Below are 15,378 nucleotides of genomic sequence, written 5' to 3'. Positions count from 1 at the left end.
GGATGCATGCTTCAAATTGCATGAAACTCGAAACACAAACATCAGAGTGGTCAGCCAGTAGACATGGGCAAAGCCTTAGAAACGGCCGTGGAGAGGGAGCTCTGTAGTGCCACCTTTTGACAAAATTGGGGGGGTTAGTTTTACATACAGTCACCAAACTCAGTACATATATATCTCTCATTAAACCGGACAACTTTCTAATTTACAGTCAATAGCTCCGACTATCAGGAAGTCGACTATTTTGGTTTGAATGTGGATTTTTTTTTTAAAGTCAGGCTCTGAATTTGATACTACTACTCCTACAGGGTTTATACGATTTCACACCAAACTTTCTGAACATGGTGCCAAGACACTGAAGATGTTAAATTGAGAACAGATATTGGATATCTTGAACAGTGTTGCCATGGCGAGTGAGTAAAATAATTACAAAAAAGGGAAACAGGAAGAATCTCATATCTCAAAACAATTATTTTACATTTACCCAGTTTAAGTGCATATTGCCCATCATGCACAGTTGCCCTGAAGCCACCGGGGGTGACGGTCATCGCTGCTTGCAGCTATATTGTTTAGCTGTTGAATCATAAATCTGTGCTTGTCATAATCTTTCACATCTCTGTGTGATTGAGAATGCCTGAATGACTTTTTTATTGTATCTGGCAGTATCTACTTGTTTATTTGCTCTATTTGACAGCAAACGATAATGACAATCAAGTACAAGATAAAATCTAGATGCCACAAAAATGTCTGCGTTGTTTTCTGCAGAGATGTGATGCTGTCATCTGTTTGCTTTGCAGACTTGCATCCATGTGCGGAAAATAAAGTCATGACACATGAGTCAATATTTGAGTCACATCAGACCATTCTGAAGGCCAGTGACAGCACAGGAAGGGTAGATACACATCCAATGATTGTGGTGACGTGGTGAATATGTCCTGGTTTTGACACTGAACATGCAGTCTTTCCAGCAGTGTGACAGTGACAATGTAGTGCGCATGAATGTGCACATGGAGATTTTTCCGAAAAAAAAAAAAAAAAAGTTAAAAGCATGACTAATAGTAATAGTGATGTTTGATTTTTATTTTTATTTTTCTTGTGACAATTGCAAAATTCCAAAGACAGATAAGAGAGGAGAAACCATGTTTAAAAAAATTCTCTTCACCACAGCATTTTTGATTACTGAAAGTTACTGTGATTCAGATCAATATTATCTGCTGGGGAAACTTCGGTACATCCCCTTCATAGTGAGCTCAGGAAGATAAGCATCCTGTGCAAGAACAATAATCTCTGATAAGATTGTAAATGTAGGTGTTGTTACTGGCTCTTAGACCAAAAGACTGCTATTTACTGTTTGATAATTGATCATTTAACTTGAGTTTCAACTTGCAGGATATGTAGAGTCACAAAACAGTAAATGAAAGCAATGCATTTACATACAACTCTACAAAATATTGTATTTTTTTTTCACTGTGGTATTTTTGATTGTATCTGAGAGTTCTGTTTGTCAGCGCATGACTCTAATAATACACAAAAATACTGAAGATGGATTTCATAGTTTTGGGGAAGTCCAATGACCATGTGCACTGGAGACATGATCTCACTCATGACGCATTTGTCTGAACCACTGAAACTCTAGAAAAATTATGTATCAGGTGTATCATTACGCAAGGGCATGACGGCTGTTACTCCTTAAAGAAGCACATCACATGTTAATCATAATCAGTTGTACTAAACTTAGTCAGGAAAATTACTTACGTATGCTGTTTTCCCTCTCATAAAAGCTTCAGTTCCTCTGAAATCCTTTCACCTCCCCCAAAAGGCCACTTCCTCTGATAAAATGTATCTATTAAGGACATCTGCAGCTTTCACGTATGCGTTCTTTTCTGACGCCTATGCTGCGGTCTGCTGTGGTTTTTTATTTTTCCATTTGAAATGAAAAATTATTATTCTAAAACCCCATCCAAAAGACATTCTTTAACCTAGCATGTTTGTTGTTTTTCTAATTGGCCGTTTTACAATTCATCTGTTATACCACTTATTTGATTTCTATATTAATTTTATATTTCTCAATTAGTGCAAGGTCTAACAAGTATGCAAAAAGTAACAAATATTTTAAAAGACCATTTCTCCCTTTATTTCATGTCGCCAGTTTTATCAATGATAAAACGTTCAGCTTTCAGAGGTCAAAGTTCAGAGGAAGAAGAGGCTTTTCAAATGTGCAAAAAGGTGTAGCCTGATCAGTGAGGCTTGTTTAGAGATGCTTTTTGATACCATCTTTCATGAGAATGTGTTTCAGGATTACAACCATCTCTTAATTCGTGAAATGTGGTAAAAGTCAAGTTGTCCTTTGTGGTTAAGACATTACTAATGTTAATAAATTCCATCAGCTTTTCTGGGAAAAGTAACATTTGGTCTTTAATTATAAACTCTCATTGCATGCTAGTGAAAAGTTTTGGAAAACTCAAGAACAGTAGATCTTCTAGATCCTCAGATACAAAGTACAAAGACACTCTAGATGGCACAGGCTTATCGGTCCTTAAATCAATCTGTGTGCAATCACATCATTCTCTGACTGCTGTATCAGTAGCCAATGAGCTCACTTCTCAACCTTCAAATACTTGGTCAGCGTTTGCTGTAGAAGATGCAGCGCACTTTCAGAAACCCTCCACCTTCCCCAGCTCCACCTGTATAGATCTGCTACATGTAATTCATGTGTGCTTTATTGTACAGCAGGAGCTGCATGTCTTACTTGCTCACAGCAGCATGTCGTGTATAGTGTTGTCAAAAGTACCGACTTCATTGTAGCCAATCAGACATATCTGTTGAGCGCGTGAATACAATGGCCAGTGTGATGGAAATATTTTTTGTCAACATGAAATGTACAGAAAATGCAGACTAAGGATGCTTAGGTCAAAGACCAGTCATATGATTAGCTTAGATCATTACAAACCAATCACCAGAACAAATCATCACAGTGATGAAGACATTGATTTTTACTCAACTGTAAAGACTTAAATGTGCATGTATCTTTCTATTCATTGAGACTCACTTGGTTGTTGTGACCAGTGATCTCCCAGCCGTAAATAAAACTTCATTTCTACAAAGAGGAACTTGGAAGTCGTGTCAGGTATATGCTGCGCAGCTAAATAGAAGATCCTACGCTCAAAAGACAACAAAAGTAAGAGCCAAGTGTGATTGAGGTAGTGATAGTAGCTTCTTGACGGGATGCCGTCACCATACTTCAGGGAAGTATTGGATTTTATTGTAAGTATTCAGGAATTCAGGGAATTACCTCGAGATACTGTAGTATTATATTAACAACTTCAACAAGATGAAGGTGAAGTCACATTTGTATTGAGAATTTCCACGACACCAGTCAGAGGTGTTTAAGAATTCACTCAACAGTGCTCAAAATGCTAGGGGGCAATGCTGGTATCGTCACATTTTTTGCAGCATAGATCTATTCCGCCAAGACCAATAAATATCAACATTACCATGCCAAACACTCAGAGTTGTCATGACAGAAAAAACATTATTCTCTACTAAGCTAAATATCATTAAGGCAAAATGGTTAGCATGTGGTTTCTTTGCTTAGGTGGTGTGAAACCTATCTGTTCAGTCTGCGGTATATATAGCATTTACATTAGGTGGTTTCTAGAAGGGAACAGTGATTTAAGTGAAATGCATCATTGACAGATGCAGCATGAATGCTTCTAAAGATCAGGTCTGCTCTAGCTTGTTACAAAGTATGTTCACACAATAATGCAGAGGTAAGACGTTCACTAGAACAGACGAGACTTTTAATAAAAGTCAAAAACTGATCTGTGTACATAAATATGGCATTTATTATCATAATATGAGATACAGAATAAAAAGCAAAGACATATTTAAATGATCAAAGAGAACATTAAGATCTTTTGTGCCGCTAAATGAAACAATGGCAAAATATTGCCTACTCAATATTGCAGACTCCCTTTTTAAAATATAAACAGCTTCAATACAAACTACGGAGGCACCAAAAGTTTCATGACAGTTGTATTTGTGCATGTTTCATGCTTTTGGCATTTACCTTGAGAACTTGTGACGATTGCATGCTTTAGGACATTTTATAAGTTAGCACTTATTAAAATGGGAAAATACACCAAAGGGTGCGTACTCTTCTACCTTTTTGGTAGTTCTGCTTAACAAATGTCAGTTACGGCACACGGTGCCAACACGTTCAACCTACACGGTACAGCGGACCATGCAGAACCACAAATAATAACACTTAAAATACACACACAAAAAAACGTCATGCCATCATCCAATATAATGACAAAGCTGATCCTGAGAACCACAGCAAAAGGGAAACACCCTGTTGGTTAATACAACCAATAGTGAATTCGCCATAGTTCTATGTCAAATAACAATATTAAAATACATTGAAATAAATCTTGGCTTGAATGGAGTACATTTCATCACAAATTAATTATCCATGAAGCGTCTATGCGTCTAATATATTTCAAAACATGTCCTGACCAGGAACAGGATGACAATTTTTTGATAGTCAAGGTAATTTTCTGTTCTTACTGAAAGCAAAACGTTGCATGACTTGGCAAAAACAGCCAATCAGAATATATCTGATGTAAAGTGGGATTGTGAACCAATCGTATTTCACCGTGAGGACTACATGACGGACTACGACAAAATCGCTTGTTGTAGCTGAGGTTGAGATCTTGGTGCAACGCACTCAGTGCCTGAATCTTTGTTTCGTTATCTAGTCCTTCAACAAAAATCATAAAGCCCCGTCCTGAGACTGAAGGGTCAAAATCTCTGCTGCCAGTCTTTGTGGATCCAGGAGATATGGGAACATGTCCATGGCCCTGTCCACCAAACGTGCATTGAAAATCGCGAGTAATTTCTTCCTCACCTGCTCCCGTTCGGACCACTGAGGATTGTGATTGGAAGGGGACCAGTGTCCATGTCCTCTCTCTGGCTGCATGGCATTGTGGGATGTTGGAGGATAGCCACCATAATGATCGGACCAGTAGCCCTGGTGCGGAGGAGGCCCTCTGCTGTGTGGAAATGAATACTGGGACATGTTGACAGGAGGGTAAATTGGACCTCCGCCGTAGGAGTGATAGCGAGGTTGACCGTAACCCGGGTTTGATGAGCCGCTGTGGTGGTGACAGGCACTCAGGGATTGGTGGGAACAGCAACTGCAGGGTTGGCTATTGGCTGGAACGTAGCGATGCCGCCCATTGCTGGATGGTTTGGACTTCCTGTGGTCGCAGTAGCGATCGCAATGTGGAGCTTCATGAGAATGACATTCGTAGGAACCCAAGCCAGAATCCATACACTCTTGAGATCCGTAGGGAAAAGACTCCAGGCTTGTTGGCGAATGCCGGCGTTCTTTTTTCGAAGGAAACTTCTTTTGCGTTGGCTGGGGGACTCCTTTTACGACAAGGACATTTTCACTGGCGTGACTCTTCTTGAGAGACCCGCACATGTCGAGGGATAATTTCTGTTCCATAACTTCCTCCAGAGACGGAGTCTGACTGGAAAGCGGCTGAGGTTTGTGCGGCGTGGATGAATTTTTGGCTTTCTCTCGGAGCTCATCGGCCAGGGCACGCTGGGATTGCTTGGTTCGCTCCGGATGATGGAATTTACACTTGATTCCGTAAGTGCACTTCTTTCCTGCATTGAAAATGGGAGAGTTTAATTCTTGTTCACAAATAATCAAATCAAATAAATGCAGCCTTGGTGAGCATAAGAGACTTCAAAAACATCTTACCGAGCCCAAACATTTGAACAGCAGTGTACATTGTTTATCAGTTCCTTGTATTATCTGGATTATCCCTTTTGTATATAGGCTATGGCAAATAAAAAATGCCACACCCTGATAGTTACACTAACATGTGACCACAAGGCTGTGTGTGATTGCACAGTGTCAATCATTCATTTATGTTCTCACCGTAAGGACAGGGCTGTTTCTTAGGCATACGTGGGGTTTTTCTCAGAAAGTTGTCAAGGGTGGGTCCATGTCTTCCCAAAGGGTCATCTGGAGGCATAAACCTACACAAAAGCAATGTGAATGTAATTAAATTGGAATTAATCAGCAGCAGGGCTATTTTCAAACAGCTTGACCTATGCTTCAATGAACAAAACACAACAGCACTTACTTGTCATTGACGAACGAGTACATCAGAAGCCTCTCCTCTATGAAACGCTTCCACTCAGGACGTTCTCCTTGCAGATCTCGGTAAGTGTCATTGGATACAATGATGCCGTCGGATTCGTACGCCAGCTTCACGATAAAACGGTCGTCATAGCAAACCACCCGTTTTCCGGCCACCCTTCTGGACGGTGTGAACACCAAGAGCTTCCTCCGTTCCAATTCCCGCAGAATGTGCTGATCTGCAGAAAAATATTCATGAAATGTTGAAATAAGTGTTTACTTGTTTTGTCACAATTAGAGCTGTCATTTTGATGCTTCAATTTAGCACAATTCTAAAAAAAAATATATAACATTTTTAGGCCCCGTTTACACTGGTGCGTTTTCGTTTTAAAACGAAAACGATCCTCGTCTACACTGGCATTTCAGAAACGATCTCTGTCTACACTACATGACCGAAAACGCATGTCACATGACCGTTCATGCACACTGTGTAAACAGTTGCCTCTTGCGCATGTTTTCCTACAATTGAAGCATATTAAAATTGAAGTAATTCCACTTGCACTTCTAAAATCAAATGTCTTTAGATGGGTTTTTCAAACTATTTTTTACCTTGATTAAAAATCCAGCTTTTAAGGTGCAAAATGCTGAAGAAAAAAATCAGTAATACATTTATGAAATGCCTTGAGATGTCTGTCTGATGCATATAGAGCAGGTATTTGAAAAATAGCAATGTTTTTTATCGTGAACCTCGGATACATTTAAAAACCTGATTGTAAAATTAATTTCTGTGAAATGTAAGCCAGTGATAGGTTTACAGTATGTGCATGACATGGAAATAAAACAAACAAACTTCTAAAATCAATTTTTGTAATAGAAATTAAAATATCTGTGTCTGCCACAATAATGTCCTCCATTTTCTCAGCATATATTGATTGACATATGAGATTAGCAGTATATTGTATTATTAGTTTGACATACTATTATTGACATGAGATTAAAAGCATATCATGTAATTACTTTGACATTGTCATTGGCTGACATGCCAAGAACAGCGTGTCTACTCTATTAAAACTAAAGCAGGTCTTGTTGTTATTCAATAACACTTTGGGACCAGCTGGAACAAAACACCTCAAGGAAGAAAGATTCTTGGCATCTTAATTTGCTTGTGATTTCCATTTACACACAGACAGTTTATTTCAAAGGAAGCAGGAATTCAAACATTTTTTTGCAATGTTTGCATAGTGAAATGTCAACTGTTGACACACCACCATCACAATTATCTGTCGGTTGCATGGTATTGTTACTCAAACCACAAGGTTGCATTATTTCTCTCTAGCCAAGTCAAAATTCTTGAGGGTTTGGCAAACATACAGATCAAACAGGCTGGTATATCTTACCTGCCAAAAGCATCAGTCGCATTATTACACCACTCCACCGTGGCCTCGGATATGATACGAGGAAGTAACAAAAGTTTTAAAAACCCAAGGTACTTGCCAATAAATCCTATGACATGCTTCATTCAGTCAGCTACACAAATTGTGGGGTTTCCCAACACTCCTAGTTCTATTATTTGAGACCAGAGTTTGCTAGTGCATTTCTAGTGCTCCATATCTACTTGATCTACGATCAATCATACATAATTTGCTCAAGTGGTTCACAATATTACATGTCTGCTGGTCTAGGTATCATTTGTTGCATCTATGTTTAGCCATTTGGTTGCTATGAGGAAACAAACCTTGCTTATGGGAATGTACTTTTGGATAGCAGGAATTGTTCCTGACACTAGGTGCATTCCCTTATGTATTCCCTCACCTGTAATGGGAACATCAGGTCGCGGCTGTTCTTTTCTCCAGGAAGGCACAAACACTGTGATGTCAACGTGACCCCGCTCCAGGAAAAAGTTCACTGCCAACTGAATTCCCAGACAGGAAAAAACTTCCTTGTTCCCGTGGCTAAGAAACAGTTTTTAGAAATTAGTCTTGAATTTGCATAATAAAATCATATTGCATGTGCAGACATTCATTCATTTAGCATGCACTTTTATCCACTTACAAATCAGGAATATCACATGCATTTGATCGTATTCAACTTTTAAAATGTATTTTACAGATTTAACTACATCAACGACATAATGAGATCGGCAGAAGAATGCAGTAAGATATCAATTCATTTTCAGTGTTGAGTAGTGTTGGGTAAGTTACTCCGTAAAAGTAATTACTTACTAGCTACTAATTACATCTTCAACAGTGAAAATAGTTTACTGTAATAATTACTCTCTCTAAAAAGAATTGTATTACTTAATACTAAATTCCATATCAAACTCGACCCGATGAAAACTAAAAGGACAGACATACAACTGCTCCTTTAATTCTTTCAAATAATATACAATTGCATAAATTAGTCTTGAACTGACCAAAGTATTTAAAGGGAGAAGGTTAAACATACATTTTAACATTGGACGTAAAATTTTTAAACCCACTTTGTTTTATATACAATTGTTTTTTTTAGCAAAGCCAAGTGTGCCATCCTCAAAACAAGTTCAAATGCAATAATCACCTTTTATACAGATAATTTAGACCTCTGATTACCTAGCTGTATTATATGCGTATCTGCGTCTTTATGCAGCGCTACCTCGCAGCTTGAGCTATAATGCACTTTTTCTTACTTTTTTTTTTTTTTTTTTTTTTTTTTACAGATGGGCCTATATATGATGAAATATAACCTATTTACTCACCCTCATGTCGTTCCACACCAGTAAGGCCTTCGTTTATCTTTGGAACACAAATTAGGATATTTTTGATAAAATCAGTGAGGCCTCCATTGACAGCAATAACACTCCCTTTTTCAATGCCCATAAAGCTACTAAAACATATTTAAAAACAGTTCATGTGACTACAGTGGTACAACTTTAATATTATTATATCAAAAATATCAAAATAGCGATTTTATTCCACAATGTCTAGTGATGGGTGATTTCAAAACACTGCTTTATGAAGCTTCTAAGCTTTACGAATCATTTGTTTTGAATCAGTGGTTCAGAGTTCCAAAATCACATGATTTCAGTAAAGGACGCTTCGTTACGTCATAAGAGTTTTGAAACTTCAATAGTTCACGTGACTTTGGCAGTTTAATACACGCTCTGAACCACTGAATCGAAACAAAAGAATCGTTAAGCTTCATGAACCAGTGTTTTGAAATCGCCCATCACTAGATATTGTGGAATAAAGTCACTATTTTGTTTATATTTTTGCCGCACAAAAAGTATTCTCGTCGATTTATAATATTAAAGTTGAACCTCTGTAGTCACATGAACTGTTTTAAATATGATTTAGTGGCTTTCTAGGCACTGAAAAAGTGAGTGTTATTGCTGGCGATGCAGGCCTTACTGAGCCATCGGATTTTATCAAAAATATCTTAATTTGTGTTCTGAAGATGAACGAAGGTCTTACGGGTGTGGAAGAACATGATGGTGAGTAATTAATGACAGAATTTTCATTTTTGGGTGAACTAACCTTTTAACATGTCCACCAAGAGTATGTATTTTTGTGTAGATGTGTTTTCAGTTGTTCCTACATTTTTTCCTAATTTCGAATAAAATTTAGAACGAAAGTTATTGATGAATCTTAATTTTTTACGCATGCTTAGTGAATGAGACCCAATAAGAGTAATCCCTTACTTTACTTTTTCAAAGAAAAAATAATTAAATTACAATAATTAATTACTTAGTAATGAATTACACCCAACACTGTGTAAGAGGAATGGTAAAGTTCATTCAAATAAATGTTATTATACTTCCTTCTATGCGACAGTGCGGTGATCTAAATACAGCACCATTACTGATGTACATCTACTGATAAACTTTTTTGATAAACTATATTAAAAAAAAAAAAATTTGGTGCAAGTTTTATTTGTTTAAAACAGACAGATGAACAAGTCAAGTCTATTTCAAATCTAAGCTCTACATCAACAGAAGTGGGTGTGTGAAAACTGTCTGTTTAGAAGGTAATTAAAAAAGCGCCTGATTTATGGGAACAAAAATAGTAAAGACGGGCAGAGCCATCCAATCAGACAATGTTTTGCAATGCTGTTGGGCTTGTTCTGTTACACAGTGTACTTTTCACAGATATTCTCCTTCAGGAGAGTAAGAAGGAAGGGAGGGGACTGGAAACGGCACTGATTTGCATATAAGATTATTTGCATACTGGAGTGATGACAGCTACAGGAGCCTGCAGGGGCAAATCTGGACTCTACTTGCAAACGTAGGCGAACACAAAAGGAGGTTTTTCAAAGGTCATAAAACACGCAGGCGGCGTAAATGCTTCAAAAGTTCTCAAGAAAACTGTGAATTCACTTTAGCAACCACTTTGACCAAACTTCTGCAAATAACTTCCTAATTTTCAGGTCTGACATTTGGAATGAATTACTCATTACGATAAATTCCACGCAAAGCATTGATGGAAAAAAATACTATAAAGTGGAGTGTCCAAATGCCATCCAGTCTGTCCAGTAATAACATTCATCTGTTTTTCAGTAACATGATTGCCAAGAGCATGTACGTGCATTCAGTCATGACTCAGAAGCTGTACACATTCACATAAGCCACAAATCTACCTCTGTTTTCACAAATACAGAAGGAAATAGATCTGATTTGCACATTTTTTAGGAATGTATGAGGAAATACTGGGTTTTATTAAACTACAGCACAATTACTGAATGCAAGTGTGTAGAAAAACTATACTACAGGATACAAATTTCTCAAAATTGCTTGCTTGAACTAAAAAGAAAGAAAGTCTTAATTTTTAAACTCTATCCATCTATTTTACAGTAAACAAACAAACTTCCTTGATTGTTATATCATAATAATTATTTGCAATATGTAACTATAATTAAGACAAAAAGTGCATCACTATTAAAACATTAGCCCAACACAACTCAACCGTTTTTGATAATCCATTTGGGGATGCTAAAATGGCACAAAAATTGCACAAGCCAGCTTTAATATTTCAAAAAATGTAAAAGGAAAGCGGTCTTAAATGGAACTATATGTTGTAGTTCTAAGACAACCGTTATCTTGTGATATTTTCAACATTTAAAGAGTCCTGCTAAACATTTGAAACAAAGGAAAAGGTCTTCATTAACATTAATATTACCTTTAGATTGACTGTCAATAGTAATAGGAAAGGGATTGAAGATGTAATGTGTACAGAAAACTCACCTCATGGCTACATTAGACCCATCAATGACTATAGGTCTGAGTGCGTCCTCATCCTCTACCAGCTCTTCTGGAGCACTCGACACTGCCGGAGCACTGTGATTTTGGGTGCTTCGGACTTTACTGGAACCATCCCCACGTGGAACCAGAACCGGGGAGGCTGTAGGTTCCTCTCTCTCTTCAGATTCCCCAGCAGCCTGTATCAGCTCTCCCAAAACCCTGTTGGTGTCCGCGTTGAGGCCTAGTTTCAATAAAGCAGCGCGGACCTGCATTTGGGAAAACCCCAGCTTGAGGAACAGGTCGAGCTGGGTCTGAAACTCTGACCCCAGTTCTGAGGATTCATCTGGAGTCGGGCTGGGCTGAGCCGGGTCCATTCTAACTTCACAGAAAACGGGAGGGTTGTACAGAGGCGTAGTTGCCGTTACCCATGCGTTGGTGGCGTTTATGTCAGAGTTATGAGATCCTACGCTGGATGACCAAAGGGAATCCAAATACAACTGTAACGTGGGGATGGTGCTGATTTCAGCACTCATATCTTCATCTGGAAAAAACGTCCTCGTCAGTCACGCCTGTTTACAGAAAGTGTCATGTTAGAAATATGATAAATGAACCAAATTAGTAATCTTAAACCAATTAAAAATGACTATAATACTATTCTGATAAGGTTAAAATAAAGGCAACTAAACATTTAATTCATAATAAATAAAACAATTATTTAAATTAGTTAAATCTAAAAATTACAATTAAATATGACTAAGTTTACATTTATATTAAACTTATAAAATGTATGAGTATTTATAAGTAATATTTATTAGTGACATCTAGAGGCAAACAAGCTAAGAAATCAACGTATCTAAACTTAAGTCTGTTACTGTGCTTTTTGAACAGGAAATGTCATCCTCAGCCGTGGAACTTTAGGCTTCACTGCCATTTTAAAAATAGTAGGTTACCTCCTCTATAATCTTATATATTTTCACCACAACGCATTATTTATCTTTTATTTGCGGCGCGTTCTCGCATTCCGGCACATGGACGCGCTCTGTCCTATTTTTTTTTTTAACTTCACCACTTTGTTTACAAAAGTTTTAAAGTTAATTTCTATTTAAGATCACAATACACGTAGCTATTAAACAGTTCGCTATCAGAAATGTCAATGACAACTACTAGGAAAGTCAATAGTGTGCTTATATGTACACATAAATAAGTTAACAGCAAACCAAAAGTCATACGAACCTTTATTTTATCTGCTCTCTTTGTGTTCCGAATTGCTGTCTTCTGGTAATTAAGTTAATGAAGTTAGTAAGTTCGTACGTTTCGTTCCTGTTGAACCCCAAGCAGCAAAATAATGGAGAGAGTTTCGACAACACCTTTATGTTAGAAAACGCACAACCAGGAAGTAAGTCACGCACGTGTTGACGTCACGGAGAATTTTACCAGTTCTATTTTTCCTCCATTAAGAATAAGATTGTTCTAGTGACAGGTATACATTTCTCTTGTCCTATTTTTATAACATTAACACCTCTTAAATCACAAATAGAAACAAAGACATTTCTCTTAAACTCATTTATAAATATTACCCGAGAAATTATGTATTGGTAACAGATTTGATTGTGATTTTGTACATTTTGTGGTTTACAGGTTGTCCTCATTCGGCTTGTTTTTGGTCAGATTTCTGTTCATTTTTTAAGGATCCTATCATGCCCTGATTTCAACTGTGTTTTGGAAAAGTTTTTCATTATTTTTTACTCATGACAAGTCTTATCATAAGGAATGCACCATATTAATTTAATTTCATATACATACATAAAGGGAAAAAAATGACAAAACTAAACCTTAAAGTTTTACACATTTAATTTGTAAAATGTACAAAGGCTATTTATTTAAAAATGAAAGTTCCCATTAGAATCAAGTGTTTTGCAAGTCACATGAGAACTGATGTCATATGAGAAATTTTTTAAGTTCTGCTTTTTATTTCCATGAAACCTCAGAACCCATAAACCAATACAACGATCTGAAGAAACTATAGCATCAAAAAACCAAGAACTATTTAAGCTCAATCTTATTCATGTAATTTATATATATGTGTGATTCTGTATAATTTTTTAATCAAATGGTCTAAGTTTGTGAATTTCACTTCCCCTAGAACACACACACACACACACACACACACACACACACACACACACACACACACACACACACACACACACACACACACACACACACACACACACAAAGCTCTAAAAACTGCTGGGTTAAATATGGACATTTTTTTTTTCAACCAATTTTGGATTTTTTTTTTTTTTTTTTTTTTTGCCAGCAATATAGTAATATAGTAAAAGGCATGTTTTTGCTCACCCCCAAATAGGGGCAAATTTGTGGGGTATTTTAAGCTGAAACTTGACCAGACCAGAGACGTATATTACATCTTGAGAAAGAGGGCATAATAGGTGCACTTTAACCCAACCTGCTGGGTTTGTCCATATTTAACCCAACTTAGGTTGTTTTTTAACCCAGCATTTTTTAGACAGTGATTCCTGGTGCTTTTTTAAATTCTCATTATTACTCTATAGGTCATTAGTTCCTCAAAAGAAGCGGAATACTACATAACATCACATCTGGCTGATGTTATCTTCAGGTCAAGAAATACAAATGTCAAGAAAATAACTGTTACAGAATCAAGAACATTTTGGTATGTGTTAGTAATTTCCTTTGTGGTTTGCAAAAAAGGGAAACCCCTAAGTGAACACTCACTCAGACCACAGTTGCATAGACTGCAAAGGCTCCTCTCACCTGCCTTCACCACAAAGCAAGAATCTGTTCTTGACAAGCAAATAATGAATGACAATATACACATTTGTATATTTTATTTAAGTGACAGGATGTATTGCTGCTTATGATACATATGCAGTAGTTTATAGAGTTTAAATTGTGGAAGTGTTAAGTGATTATGTTTATTCTAATAATGTTAATAAAGTAAAGGAGATGGTCGGGGTCTTGCACGAACTTTGTGGCAATTTACCTTTTTAATAATTTTTTTTCTGGATATGGTGTTTGTCACAGGCATGCTTGAAGACGATTCCTTCGATTCATGTTGGTCATTCTGGTCTTCTGCTGGATGTTCGTCATTTGATGATTGAGATTCGTCCTCTGTTGGAGGAGGTCCTCCATCTTCTGCTGGATGTTCGTCATTTGATGATTGAGATTCGTCCTCTGTTGGAGGAGGTCCTCCATCTTCTGCTGGATGTTCGTCATTTGATGATTGAGATTCGTCCTCTGTTGGAGGAGGTCCTCCATCTTCTGCTGGATGTTCGTCATTTGATGATTGAGATTCGTCCTCTGTTGGAGGAGTTCCTCCATCTTCTGCTGGCTTTTCGTCATTTGATGATTGAGATTCGTCCTCTGTTGGAGGAGTTCCTTCATCTTCTGCTGGATGTTCGTCATTTGATGATTGAGATTCGTCCTCTGTTGGAGGAGTTCCTCCATCTTCTGCTGGATGTTCGTCATTTGATGATTGAGATTCGTCCTCTGTTGGAGGAGGTCCTCCATCTTCTGCTGGATGTTCATCATTTGATGATTGAGATTCGTCCTCTGTTGGAGGAGGTCCTCCATCTTCTGCTGGATGTTCGTCATTTGATGATTGAGATTCGTCCTCTGTTGGAGGAGGTCCTCCATCTTCTGCTGGATGTTCGTCATTTGATGATTGAGATTCGTCCTCTGTTGGAGGAGGTCCTCCATCTTCTGCTGGATGTTCGTCATTTGATGATTGAGATTCGTCCTCTGTTGGAGGAGTTCCTCCATCTTCTGCTGGATGTTCGTCATTTGATGATTGAGATTCGTCCTCTGTTGGAGGAGGTCCTCCATCTTCTGCTGGATGTTCGTCATTTGATGATTGAGATTCGTCCTCTGTTGGAGGAGGTCCTCCATCTTCTGCTGGATGTTTGTCATTTGATGATTGAGATTCGTCCTCTGTTGGAGGAGGTCCTCCATCTTCTGCTGGATGTTCGTCATT

General features: G+C 37.7%; 1 protein-coding gene across 1 annotated transcript; it reads right to left on the bottom strand.

The window, feature by feature from the left end:
- Positions 1–3,385: 3,385 nt before the first annotated feature.
- On the bottom strand, positions 3,386–12,745 carry zc3h12ab (zinc finger CCCH-type containing 12Ab). The gene is made up of 6 exons (XM_067361519.1): positions 12,600–12,745; positions 11,370–11,935; positions 7,967–8,106; positions 6,159–6,393; positions 5,951–6,051; positions 3,386–5,673 (listed from the first exon to the last, which is right to left on the bottom strand). Exons 2-6 carry the CDS (start codon positions 11,897–11,899, stop codon positions 4,772–4,774), a joined length of 1,908 nt encoding a protein of 635 aa, XP_067217620.1. The 5' UTR covers positions 11,900–11,935; positions 12,600–12,745; the 3' UTR covers positions 3,386–4,771.
- Positions 12,746–15,378: the final 2,633 nt, after the last annotated feature.

The sequence above is a fragment of the Chanodichthys erythropterus genome, chromosome 15, assembly GCF_024489055.1.
Source record: "Chanodichthys erythropterus isolate Z2021 chromosome 15, ASM2448905v1, whole genome shotgun sequence".
In the NCBI taxonomy this organism is placed as follows: domain Eukaryota; kingdom Metazoa; phylum Chordata; class Actinopteri; order Cypriniformes; family Xenocyprididae; genus Chanodichthys; species Chanodichthys erythropterus.
Note: the sequence above shows the minus strand (reverse complement) of the source record. Positions and strands in the feature narration are given on the sequence as shown.

Coding starts and splice junctions, on each gene's coding strand:
- zc3h12ab (XM_067361519.1), bottom strand. CDS start 11,899: ATGAGTGCTGAAATCAGCACCATCCCCACGTTACAGTTGTATTTGGAT. Junction 8,107..11,369: donor GGGTCTAATGTAGCCATGAG/GTGAGTTTTCTG, acceptor ACTGTTTCTTAG/CCACGGGAACAAGGAAGTTT. Junction 6,052..6,158: donor TACTCGTTCGTCAATGACAA/GTAAGTGCTGTT, acceptor GCTTTTGTGTAG/GTTTATGCCTCCAGATGACC.